This window comes from Rousettus aegyptiacus, unplaced genomic scaffold (genome assembly GCF_014176215.1).
Source record: "Rousettus aegyptiacus isolate mRouAeg1 unplaced genomic scaffold, mRouAeg1.p scaffold_m13_p_1, whole genome shotgun sequence".
Classification (NCBI taxonomy): domain Eukaryota; kingdom Metazoa; phylum Chordata; class Mammalia; order Chiroptera; family Pteropodidae; genus Rousettus; species Rousettus aegyptiacus.
In genome coordinates, this window is record NW_023416284.1 from 116,756,403 (window position 1) to 116,770,609 (window position 14,207).

Here is a 14,207-nt window from a genome sequence, read left to right on the forward strand (position 1 = left end):
ATTGAGGAGACACTCAATAAATACTAGCTGTTATTTTCATTAGCGTGATTATTATTATTTGCCTATCGATTACTTAATGATGTCAGCTGGCATATTTTAACCTTTAATTATTAATAAATTATAGTGAAGATATTTATACATATTTATAACCCAGTAGATTGGCTTCTTTAATGTTCTTCCCTCCCATACTCCTTTCTACTCTATTTCCAATTTAAAAAACAACAACAACAAAACATACTTGTCTCACTTTTTGAGACAAGTATTTATTTATTAACATTAAGTTTTCAGAGTTCCTGGTTTAGGGTATTAACCCCTTATATATTGTTTGCAGGTATTTTCCTCCATTTCATAGATTGCCATTTCACTTTGATAATCATTCCCTTTGTCATGCAGAAGCTTTGCAGTTTAATATAGTCCACTTGTCTACTTTTGCTTTTGTTTCCTGTACCTTTAGAATGTGGTTGCCAGGAGCTAGGGGGAGGGGAAAATGGGAAGTTTCTGTTCAACAGGTATTAAATTTCAGTCATTCAAGATGAATGACTTCTAGAGATTTGCTACACAACATTGTGCCTATACTTGATACTGTATTGCACATATAAAAATTGGTTAAGAGGACAGATCTCATTTTAAGTGTTCTTATCACAATTTAAAAAGTAAATAAAGGTATTATTTGCAATAAAACTGGTGCTACCATTCTTGTAAATAATGTTTAATGACCCTCAAGAGTAACATATTCTTGGTTTTAATGTGTCTTTTATGACAGAGAAGCAATGACACAATGGATAATTTCCATTGAAGCTCTCAGGCTCCAAAAGCAAAGTGCCTGCATCATATTACATGGTGAATGAATATTTGTTAAATGAACAAATGAATTAACAATGTAGGAAAGTTTAACTGTATCAGGTCAAACTCTATACCAGGTACTCATTCAACAAACATTTATTGAGCACCTACAATGTGTCCAACACTGTTTTAGGATCTGAGAATACTGAAGTGAGTATAACCCTCCTGTCCTCATGAAGCTGAAATTGTAGTAAGTAAAGACAGACAAAAATTGATTTAACTATACATATATATTAGATGTGATAAGTACTATGAACAACAACCGATTAGGGTAAGGGCAAAGAGCATGTGGAAAATTCTTGGAAAGTGTATGTTTTATTATATAACACACTACTCCAAATCTTAGAACAACAACCATTTTATTTTCTCACGATTCTATAGTTTAGCTGTTTGGTCGAGTTCCTCTGGTTGGTTCTTCTGCCGATCTCATCTGGTGTCATTTATGAGGCTGTATTCATCTGGCAATTTAGCCTGGAGCTGAATGATCTAATGCGGCCTCACTTACATGGCTGATACTCAATTCCAGTCTCTCATCCTCAATGAGGCTAGCCTGAGCTACCTCGCATGATAGCAGAATTTCAAGATGATAAGAATAGAAACCATAAGACCTCTTGAAGGGCTAGGCTTAGAATTCACATATTACTTCCACCGCATTCTGCTGCCAAATCAAGTCACTGGGCTTACCAAAATTCAAATGAAGAGGAAGTAAACTCCACTTCTTGATAAAAAGAGTTATATAGAACTTTTGCCCATTTTTAACCTATTGCAGATGGTGAGTTACTATCTTGGATAGTCAGTGATATCATCTCTGGTAGGATGACATAAGGGCAGGGACTTACATAATGCGAGAGCATACTCCATATGAATGTTTTTGAGGAGTACATTCTTGGCTAAGAGAATTGCCAGCACAAAGTACCAAGGTATAAAAGCAATGAATTTAATGTCATTGGAAATCATGAAAAAAAGACAGTGTGTTAGGAGATGAAGGTAGAGAAGTTGTATAGGTCCTTGTAAGCCATTATCAGGGCTTTGTCTTTTACTTCAAGTGAGATGGGAAGAACTGTTGGGAGTTCTGAGGATATGTGTCAACAGGATCTCTCTGGCTGCTGGGTTGAAACTGAATTTCAGGGTACGGTGGCAAGAATGGACACAAGGGGCACAGTGATGAGATTTATACAGAGGAAAGATGATGGTGGTTTGGAATATAAGGGTAGAACTGACAGTATTTTTCTGGAATAATTTTTAGAACTAATAAGGCAGAAAACATTTTTTGGATTGTATAGTCTTCTCAACCAAATTTTCAGCTTCCCTGAAAAATGAACTATTGGGGGGTGTGTGTGTGTGTGTGTGTGTGTGTGTGTGTGTGTGTGTGTCTGTCTGTCTGTCTTCTACTTTGGCATTTGAAAAGCAGTCAGTAAATACTTATTGACTTGTTAGTGCAGACTCAAGCCTTGCTTCTGGATTGAACATAATCGCTACAGGATGCTGAGTTTTTCAGTGTTCATTATCACGTGATGTTTGAAGACCAAAAGCAAGTAGATGAGCCTGTTAGGTCCATTGATACTCTTCAGATTGCATATCTGCTTTTTGCTCAAAGATAGCAAAAGCATTAGGGCTAAGACAACCTGTATCCAGCAGTTTAAAAGCCATCTCTTGAAATGTAACTAATTATTAAATTAATTGAACCATTATCATTTTAAGACTCTACTAAGTAAAAAGCAGTATGTCAGAAATTCAAAGTCAAACAAGATATAGTCACAAAAGGACTTACATTGTATTGTGGTGTGGAGGGTGTTGATTTTATAAATGAAGAAAGGTGAATTTATCAGCTGTTGGATGGAAAGTATTAATAGGCACAGAGAAGTTTGAGGAAGATCTAAGTATAGAGTACTCCTGGAACTACTTTATTTCTAGGTAACAAATTGGAAATCTGGTGTTATGGTGTGAGGAAGTCACGATTAATTCCAGGCCCAGCATGGTGGACAGTAAATGTTCTTCCTAGTGGTAGCAAAGTATCTGCTTCTAAATTTCATCCCAGTGAGTAAAGTGAAGTATATATTCCTGTGTTGGTGTTACTCTTTTTATAGAAATTTATGCATATATATATATATACACACACACACACACACACACACACACACACACACACAAATACACACACTAGTATATAATACTATATAAAGACAATATGATAATTAATATAAAAATAACTTTGAATCACAATCTTCCATTGAATCAAAATGCAGAGCATATCACTTTTAGAAGGAAAAAAGAACTTAGAAATTTTATTCACTTTCATGCTTTCAGAATTTGAAATTTAAACTTTCGTATCACCCAAAACAGTAAGCAATCTCACTAAAGAGATGGAAGATGCTTTATGTCATGAAAAATTGATATAAAATCAATATTTTTATTTAATGTGTCATAGGATATATCATTTTAAAAAACAGAATGTGAAGCTAGAGTCTGACTATCTGTAGCTAACTTTATCTATTGTTAACTCACACTTTGTTAAAAGTGCGACACCAATGCCACAATGTTTGCAAGTGTAAAAAGGCATGACATTCAGATCTTCTTATAACTCCATAGGACATATTCATTTCATTCTGTTTGAAAACATGACAATTAAACTTGAGCATTAAAAAATTTCTACTCTGCAAATGAAAAGGCCAGCTTTGCTTCTGTGACTTAAAACAGCTTTTCTGAATTTACCACATTTCATTTTCCTTATCTATAAAACTAAGTGGTTGAGATAGACCTGTGATTTTCAACTGTAGCTGCATACTACAGTCATTTGGGGAGCATGAAAAGTAATGGTAATAAAAGTAACAATGGCCAGGCTCCACCCCAGGGTTTAATTTTTAAAGGTTTTCAGGTAACTTTAATGTACAGCAAGTGTTGAAAACCAATGGGCTAGATAATCACTAAGGTTACTTCTAGTGAAACTTTCTAACTTTATGATTCACTGTCTTTTGACATAGTAATAATTGCTAGAGATACTAATGTTTTTAGTATTTGTTATGTCCTGAAAAATGGAAATTACTCACAAAGACTATTTCTACTCAAATTTGAAAACATCATCTCATCTGTACTCTAAAATGTTCTGTAATTTGCGACAAAAGCCATCTATATGTTATTAATTTATATATATTGTTCATAATGTATCAGATACATTAAAATAGCATAGATTTAATTAATTCTTAGAAATGAACAATGTTGTAATTGGAAAACACTTTCTTTCAGTATGCCTGCATTGTAAGGACAGCGTACTAAGAAGTTGTAATTCTTTTTTAAATTGCTATTGTAGCTATTTAGATTTTGAATAAATGGACCATTAATATCCTAAGAGATAATAAACCTGAAGTGTATAACTTATTAATAATAAATACTTTGCACATAGATTTATTATGAAGCAGAATAGACAGTTTTATAAAAGACTGATTCAAGTAGAATATATAATCGTATTGGTATTTCAAAAGATAGAAGTTTGATTTCTTGAAACAGTTTTTAAATGTGTCACTATAATTTTTTGCTACTAGTTTTTTACTAAACTTTTCATTGGTGTAAACAGATATATATTTTAATCTTAAATACTAGAGAATAATTCCATGTACTATATTACTTAAAGTTCCCATAAAATCAAGAACCCAACAATATACTCAGATCCAAAAAGAAACTGTAGATTCTTGGGAAACTAGGGGAAAGACCTTTAAAATATATCAATTTGGGAGGCAATAGATTTTGTGTCTTATAGATTCACACAGTTCTGTGCTTGTGCATACATACTTTTGAATACTTGAGACAGATATAATCTTTTCTTCTTTTAGCCAGGTAAAAAGGAAAGAGGTACAGATGACAGCTAACAGCTAACATGGGTAAATATAGGTGTAACCAACAAAGAATGTTCTAGTTATATGGAATTTTTGCAGGTCTAGTTGTTTTTGAAAACTATGTGAAAAAAAATGTAATGCTCAGAAAGGATGCTATGAAAAAGAAATATATGATTTTTAGTATAATGTGTATGTCTGTATCATCATTCTGTGTTCACTTCTGATATCGTCGGTTGGTTATTCTTATTATTTTTAATGCTCATACATATTTCATTGTATTTGCCCTATTGATGATAACCTAAATTTAATAACTAATTCACAGATATACCATTAATCATAGCATGCAAAATTATGACACTAGATGAATAATGTGACTGCTGAAATAGCCCACATGTTTAAAAATCTTGTTATGTAGAGAACTGGGGGAGCTGTTTTGCTTCACATTAACTCTACAACACATCAGTTTGCTTTACAAGGTCTCCCTGAAATCAATCAGACACATGTACCTTGCTTTCAAAGAATTTTGTACAGTAGGAATAAGCTGTGAAATGTTTGAAAATACAAGTGACACATACTATTGGTTTTGTAATAATAGTGACATGTATGCTAGTGATTTAAAAACCAATTTATATGAATTTTACATAGTTTTAAAATACCAAGAGGTTTTATGAAACAATATTAAATTTAGTGTCAGAATGGCACCACATTACTCTTAATACAATAATCAGAATGGCATCTTATTACTCTGCTCTTGAGAGAGACCAAATGTATAATTGGTAGTTACCCCCTCATCTTTTAAGATTTTTTTCTCCTATTTTCCGAATTCTGGTGTTCTCCTACCAGATGCATTATCTGATGCATTATTTTGTGTTTTATTTTTTGTTTTAAACTGGAAAGAGCATATCACACTGCACTCATTTATATTATTATTCATTTGTTTAATCATTAAGTCAACAAAGGGATAATAATTCCAAAGAAAGTTAAGGAAAGAGGTCATGTAGCCTCAAGAAGGTATACATGAAAAGGGGATGAGTATGATTAGAAGCATTTCATTCTGCGGGGAATGAAAGACTAAAACATGGAGACCAGTGTTATTTACTTCTCAATTTTGCCTCAGTCTGGGCCAGGTCAGTAATGCAATCATTGTACAAAGTAAATTGACCTACTTTTCTAAGGATGTCATATAAAATTTACATGATCTTCAGAGTCTAGCAACATTATATTGAACATGGACTTTATATCTGACAGCCACAGTTTAGTGATGCTAACATTTTCTTGAGTAAATAAACTGTCATTATGTGGATATAAATATATAACTTTTTTATATGAGATCTTATTTACAGTAAAGTTTTTTCCTTGTTAAGACTTTGAATTGGTTTACTGGATATAACCACATAATGTGGACGTTTAAGTGCTGGACTCCATCTTGAAAGCACAGATACTGCATTAAGCTAAAACTGTCATCCAGGACGAATAATGCAGATGTTGTGTTTTAAAACATGTCAGATTGTCTTAAGTCTATCTTCTTTAAACTTTAATCAGTTAAGATAAATGTTCTTCATTTGGCCTTAACTTTGTCACAGGAAGAGACAGATAATGAAATACATTAAAGTGCTGCCATGGTCAGGTGGAATTGGAATTTAATACTGTTGCAGGTGATTGAAAGTATAATTGATAAATATACATTTTTTTTAATTTGACATTTTTACATGACATCAGAGAAAGAAGACATCAAATTTTTAATTGGCTAATACTTCGAAGTATTGGGGTAAACTTTGGTGTAATTTTTATGTAGCTCTTTCTAAATACGGTGTATTCCTTCTTAAAAGAAGTTGTAATTATGAGTATTTTGAGATGTGAATAATAATGATGTCAAATGATGAATATTAAAAGATATTGCTTCTAGACACCAAAGAGAGATTGTATAAATTATATTCTGTAGCTCAACTTTGAAATCCAGCTGTCACAGAGAAGCCCCTCGTTGAAATCTCTTAGATATAGACTGCATGCAAATTTAATCAAATAGCTTTAGGCATTCAGAGATGAAGTAAGGTGAAATCAAAAGTACCATATAAAAATTAACATCAAGCCATGTGTTGTTCTCTTTGAGTTTTAGAGTAATTTTAACTGATAGTAACTTGGTTTGAAATTTAAACACACAGGTTTGCTAGTTGGACAGTTTCCATGCCTGGCAGAGGGGAGGTGACAATTGGTACAATCAGTATATAACACGTGTAATGATAATAAAGTTGATTGGTTAAACTAGATAGCTTATTTTTTTCTTTTCTGCCTCTTCCTGTAGAGTAGTAGTACAGCTGGGGGTGGAAGGGTTGCCCCCGCCCCCCCACCTTCTTCTCCACTAAGAAGGCATAGGTTGATACCATTTTTTATTGTTCTGCTGGGGTGGGAAATAAACCATATGCTTTAGAATTTTGAATGGCTACACCAAAGAGAAAATTGAAGCAGGCCCTCTTTCCCCTTTGGGGGTGGGGTTATTCCTCTAAATGTTCCAGCGACTTGGAGTTAGCTTAATGCTTCTACCCCAGGGCAAAGAAGCAGGACAGGGGAAGAAATCTCAAGGGCTTCAGAGGTGTGTTGGGCTGAGTGAAGTATGGAGTGGAAAGCTTATGTCTGAAACCCACCCCTTCCCTGGATACTAGGCTAGTAGGCATAGGCAGTGCGAATCGGAACCAGCTGATGCCACTGCTGCTGTTTCCCGTTTCCAGGGTGAAATTTTCACAGCAGCTAATTCTAAAGGGAGGAAAAAATCCCTAACCAGCAGCAAAGAAGATCCTATCACCCTACACAAGCTTCATAACCTTTTAGGCAGGCTTTTCAGAGAAATTCGCATTTTAAAAACAAGCATTCACGATCCAAAAATACGGGACAGGAATTAGAGCTGGTATGAAATATGAAAAGCCTCTTTACACTCTGAGTGTTTGAAACGATCCGATGAGCATAGGAAGTGCCTGCCAACGCTCTGGCGGCTCCTCGTGCTGCCGCTGCCGCTCCTCACAGAGGGCTGGACAGAGCTAGTCTCGGTTTCAGCACCCCCGGCGCTGGACAGCTCTCTGCACGCCGCACCACTGCCTGCTTGCTTTTTCTAAATACTCTCGCTTTGCATTACTGGAGATGCATCTAAATTACGTCCTGTTCTACAACAAGTAGATTTTTTTTTTTCTGTACGGGAATTACAGTAGACGATTCTCTTAATTAAACTGCATTTTCTTCTTTAAGGATTTGACCGTCAGGCGTATTTATCCCGATCTCCCCCCCTTTGCAGGAACGAGTCTTTGGGAACGTGGTCCACCCAGGGATGTAAAACTGTGCTTACCGATGCATCCCATACGAAATGCTTATGTGATCGTCTCTCTACCTTCGCCATTTTGGCTCAGCAACCTAGAGAAATAGTAAGTAACAAAGGGAAAACACGGCTTTAATGCAAAGGCAGGGATATTGTGGCTAGTGTTTCTCCAGGGAACTGCATTTTAATGGGGAAATGGAAAATGTTGCAGGGTGGCAAAATTGGGTTCGTCTCCTCCTTAGCTACAGTAGCTTGGTGAAATGAATTGTAGTTGGTGTGCTATAAGTAAATTCTACTCAATTCCGTGTCTTCTAACTTGAAATTTCTGCATTACAGTTTTGAGGATATACTCCAATCATATTATTAATATGCTACAAACTTTCAAATAAAAATAATTGTCAACTTAACCTTTATTTTATAACTGAAAAGCTGTTCTGGGGAATCTGTGAAGATACTGTTTGTAGTAGAATGAAGACCCCAGACACTACAGCCAAACACATTGCATATATCTGCATTGGATATTTTCAGTACAGGTTTTCTGGGGGGTGCCCTTGAATATTTAATTTTTTTTAATCAAATAAAGTTTTCATGAAAGCATGGACTGTCAAAAACTATAAAATCATTCCTTAAGAGTATATAGGTTTGTAAAACTGTTTTCTGAAGTAGATGGTGTAAAAGAAAAAATAATATACTCATCAAATGTGTCATTAAAAATTATTTTAAAAACTGAAATACTGAAAAATAATTAAGATTACTGTGACTTTCTGTCTAAATTTGGCCTAAATATGCATCACTCTCTTACTTATTTTGATGACAAAAAAAGCTACCTACTATCATTTAAAGTGCATATCTAAGGTTTGGAACACACTTGATCTTAAAGTGCATTCTTCAAACTTTGTATATTGAAAATATGAAAAACAACAGATTAGTTAATATCATGTTAGTGTCTAAGAAAAAAAACCTCTCATATAGTTACTGCTTATAATTTTTATGTTTTAAAAGATATAAGGCTTATTTTTCAAGGTCATGTGTTTAGGGGCTGATATTGGCATTGTGAAAATTATCTCTGCATATTTTATTCATAGCAAAAAAAAATTACAAAAGATATTCTAAAGTCTTGAAATTTGATTTTCTTCTGTGTCCTTAGAGACCAAGCAAGTGAAATTAAATGAGAGAATACTTGACTTAGAACAAAGTTATCAAAAGTCAGAAAGTTTGAAAAATTTTTAATATTTAGGTACCAGATTCAGGTCACATAATGAGTTGTAAATGGGAAGATCAAAGTAAATTTTACCAAAAAGCATATTGTGAAATAACTGAAATGTACTTAGTTGAAGAAAAATGAGTGCTGGCTTAAATTTTAGCTAGAGGAAATTTAACATGTGACTGTTGACCAATTGGTAGTTTTAGTTATTTAATTTAGAAAGCCATGGTGGCTAATATGTCATAATTAAGTATTTAAAACTCTAAGGCCTTTATTCACAGTAGGGGAGAAGGGGGAGCTAGAATTAGTCATTTTAGAGGTTGAGAATATGTGAACAGAGTGGTTACTGGGTAATTATCTGGTAACTATAACAACTATCTTGGCTATTTTTGAGTGTTAGGATATTTTTACCGAGTTTAGAAGTTATTTTAATGCATTTAAAGATTCTTTTTTGTTTCTTGTTTAATTTACAGGTCATGGAATCCTCTGGGACACCTTCAGTTACCCTAATAGTAGGCAGTGGGCTTTCTTGCTTGGCCTTGATCACCCTAGCAGTTGTTTATGCAGCATTGTGGAGGTATGTAATCAGTTAATACACTTGAAATGTAATACTCTGTTTCTGAGAATTAACTCAAGAAATAGGATGGCCATTATTTTGTCTCCTTTTTTTCTTCACTTACTGGAAGAAATATTTTTAGAACAGTTATAATTGCTGTCATTGAGCTCTAATAAATGAGCTCAATAATAATAATAAAGTGTTTACCTAATTTTCTTGTCTCTATTTGCCTATGAGAAGATAAATAAAACATGCACATTTTTCTTCCCAGTTCAAATGATGGTACTGTCAACAAGTTGCTTACATGCAAGCATGGCACTCTTGTACCCCAGGTTCAGTCTATATGTAGTTTCTATTTATCCCGATTGCTATTGAGCTTGAGAATTTAATTGGTACAGTTAAATTAATTACTGTTATAGAAATATGGTCCTAAATTTTTCAGTTTTAAACATATGCTTTCAGTATGTCCCAGACAATAAGTAAAATTTCATATAATATTAATGCACTAACATAACACCACAATGCTACAAAAAGGTTTTTGGTTGAATGTTTTGAACAAGTCAGATTTTAACAAATTGATTAAAAGAAATCATAAAAATACATAAACAAGGGTAAGTGATTGAAAAATAATTTGTACAATATTTAAAATTGTATCTGCTTGATATGAAAATTTAGTATTTTTAAAGATTTTTTAATTTTATTAATATTATTAGACCTGTGAAGTTTATTATGTCTACTCATCTATTGATAACTGGTACATAACCAAATGGCCAAACGTCGAAATGGAGTTTTTAAGTTTTTAAATATTAAATATTTCTTTATTTTGATTATTTAAAATGTTTTAAATGTTACTGTATTAGTAAATAGACAGTTCTGTATTACTTCTTGAAAACTTGCAATGTTAAAATTTCAAAAGTAACCAGTCTAGGATTTTACTTATCTTTTACTTAAGATAAAAAAAAAATTCTATTGCAAAAATAATTATAATTTAATAAGGAAAGGTCATTTTATTTAACATCACTTAAAAAAATAATTTACCATTATATTTTTTACTCTGTTGAGAGAAGAATTAATTGTCCAGAGTATTAAATCATCTAATATATTGAAATTTTCATGCTTTATATAAAAATAAAATATATACACATCCTTGGCCCTTTGACACAGATACATAAAAGAAGTTCTTCCTATGAAGGAATTATCTGGTAGTGAAACACTGACAAGGTGAGACAGTCTCATTAAATAAAAGAAATACATGGTCTAGGTATTACATTGTAGACAATAGAATCCAGGTTTCAGGGCATAGTCAAACAGGCATTATTCTGGTAATGCAAGAATAAGATGGACAAAGACAACTTTCTTTCCCACAGTTGCCTGAGTGCCACTTCTCAGAAAATGAGGCAGTGTTTAAGGGCCTGGATACCAGGTAATCATAACAGCATCATAACCCATATTCACTGAAACTTTTAGAACTAAGTTGCTATTCCCCATTATTTAGAGTTCAGGCACCAGTTCTACCTTCTCTTCACTCCTCAATACATACAGCTAACACTAGCACAAACACTGCCAATATAAATTATATATGTATATGATTTGCCAAAGAAGTGCACAATTAGTCCATAATAAAGTTTTCTTTAATCCAGTAAATCCAGGAACATGACCTATTATAACAGTTTCTTAAGAATTACCAAGACACTTGAAAGGATCCATCAAAACTTGAAATGGAACTGAGAAGTATAGAAGAGTACCTAGAAACAACATAAATTTAGATTTCTAGTAGTTAACTCAATGTATACAAGTAGAATAATTGAAGTAATATTAATAGTTTGATAGAATTGAAGACTCATAAATTATTAAGTGAATTTTATAGCACGATGAATTCAATGCATTTTATAAACATTAAATTTGCCTTGCACCATTATGGTAGTACAAGTTGAACTTTTTTCATTTTCTAATGATTTGTAACTAACATGATTTTTTAATGTATGAACATCAGAATTATTTTATATAAAATATGCTCTTGATCTTGAAATTTTTTGATGTTCCATGTAGTTCATTAGAAATGTTCATCAAAAAGTTAATATACTAAGTAATAGTCTCTCGATCTACAAATATGTTCTGGGCAAAAAGTAGCTGGGCATTTCCTTTTAATTAATGTATTAAAATGGTATATTCACAAATTTTGTTTTGAACATCAAACACATTTATAAAAAGTATTGAAAGTTGAGACATTTTATAGCAATTTTTAAGGCAATGATGTGACTCACTATTAATAAAAATGGAAACATCTAAAGACTTTTCAGGGTGGTCAGTCTGGGTCTCTTATTACCATGATTTTCCTATTTATAGGGCAAATGATATCACTGAAATCCTTTTAATAATGTCATCTGTGTGCTTGAGCTGTCACGGAAGCCATTAACATCATATAAAGGGTCAATGTGCAGCCTTTAAACTTTTTATGTTACATCACACACACACACACACACACACACAAACACACACACACACATACTCTTCCTCCTTCCCCTCCCTCCCTTCCTCCCCCCCCCCCAATATTTGATGATGTTTTCAGCATCCTAGTATGTGGTTTATTATATTTTTAGATACTGATGATGAAGGGATAAGGTTAAGTTAACTCTTGAGGCCATTTTGTATTGAGAATCAACATAGTTAGTCCTATTTGGGTTTGTTCTGTGACAAGAGGCAATTTATTTTATAATAAAAAAATGGCTTTTTGTATATTTTTGTTATTCCTGTTTTTGTTTTGTTTTATCTTCTGAAATGTTTGATGAAATGTGAGGTTTTTGCCTAAATAGTCCTCAAAGAAAAAGCAAAAGAAAGAACTTCGATAGATTTTACCTACCAAAATGTGCCTCGAGGTCTCTGGTACCCCCATCTAACACTGCACAGGAAAGTTTACACCTGCTGCGGAAAGTGATTCTATGTTCTAATACAGACTGAACAGTTTCAAACACACAACAAGTACAAGTTTGTCTTTTTGTTACTGTCACTCAGTGATTTACTATAAGGTACAATAAAACAAAATAGCTGTTACCCTTTCAAGATAAACAGCTGGTAGAACATTTGATTCTGAGCAGTTTTCTCCATGGCTTACATTCTCCATGCACTTAAAAGTTATATAATAGCAGAGATAAACACTTCTTCATAATGGTTAAATATGTCAGATGCCATGTCATTTTCTAGCCTAATGATGAATTATTTGTGGATTGGATTAATTTTTAGAGATAAAGAATCATTTACTTTCTTTTTCTTTTTTTGGAACAATTATTCAGAAAAAAAATAAAATCTAAAGGTAGCAGCCTGACTACACAAAAATACTGAGTGGATGAAATGGTGGATAAAAGTGTTCATGGTTTCATGAAAGTAATGGCATCCTTTAAAAAAAAAAAAAAGGAATACTTTAGAATTTGTGATTTTTTTTTTTTGGTTCTCAGAATTTCTGTTGGTTGATTTCTGTGATAAAAGTTAACATACTATATACATGATATACATGAATATGTAAAGGTAATTATACTAATTAATATATTTCTAAGAAATTTTATATTTCTAGTAAAATTATACTGATAATGGATGTGCAACTTAGGCCTGTCAAAAATGCTATGTTGTCCCCACTGGTGTCTAAAGGAAAAAAAAAAATCGAAAAAACTGTAAGACGTACCATGCCACTATAAAATTGGGTCTCTAAGAATAATCTGTATTTCTTAAAAAACTATTTTTTCATGTTTTTTTCCTCTTGTAAAGGCTGTATTTTATTGTTTTTCTGGATGAATTCCACCAATTTGTATAATATAGAATTCTGCATCTTTCTGTTGAATTTTAAAGTTGGATACTCTCTCTCTTTGACTAGGTACATACGCTCTGAGAGGTCCATAATTCTAATTAACTTCTGCCTATCTATCATCTCATCCAACATCCTCATATTGGTTGGACAGACTCAGACACATAATAAGGTATGACTGGTAATTATTTTGATTCTCTTTGTGTGTTTATGGTTTGACATGAAGTTGGTTATTAATAATCTAAATATTCTAGATGAAATGGAGAATCCTGACAGAACTATTTTTTTAAAAAAAATTATTGATTTCTAAATAAAAGTATTGCCTATTCCAGACCAGATATACATTCCCTTGATTTAATTTCCTAGGGATTGAGAGGCTGTTTATAATAGTAGAAATATGTGTTTATTAAACATATATCAAAGCTATGTGAGTTCAAAGCCTCACAACATCAAAAGCACAAATTTTGATTCATGATCCTAACTATAATAGGATTGAGTGTGTTTTGGTCTAATTTATTCACATACCAATTCTTAAAGGTCATCTATAAATCGCTTACAAGTATAACATCGATCTTGAAAATCTACCCCAAAATTATATAGAGCCAATAATCAAAAATAGTATCAAATGAAAGTGACACTAGATTTTATACCTTTCAGTACGTTTTACTTAAGCA

General features: G+C 32.8%; 1 protein-coding gene across 4 annotated transcripts in view; it reads left to right on the forward strand.

Annotated features, from left to right (window-relative positions):
* The window catches only part of ADGRB3 (adhesion G protein-coupled receptor B3), a 653,858-nt gene that overhangs the window by 505,536 nt on the left and 134,115 nt on the right, over positions 1-14,207 (forward strand). For all 4 annotated transcript variants that reach the window (XM_016157597.2, XM_016157598.2, XM_016157599.2 and 1 more), the window contains 3 exons: positions 7,957-8,083; positions 9,655-9,758; positions 13,603-13,705. In XM_016157597.2, coding sequence (XP_016013083.2) covers positions 7,957-8,083; positions 9,655-9,758; positions 13,603-13,705 — 334 coding nt within the window. The remainder of the gene's footprint in view (positions 1-7,956; positions 8,084-9,654; positions 9,759-13,602; positions 13,706-14,207) is intronic.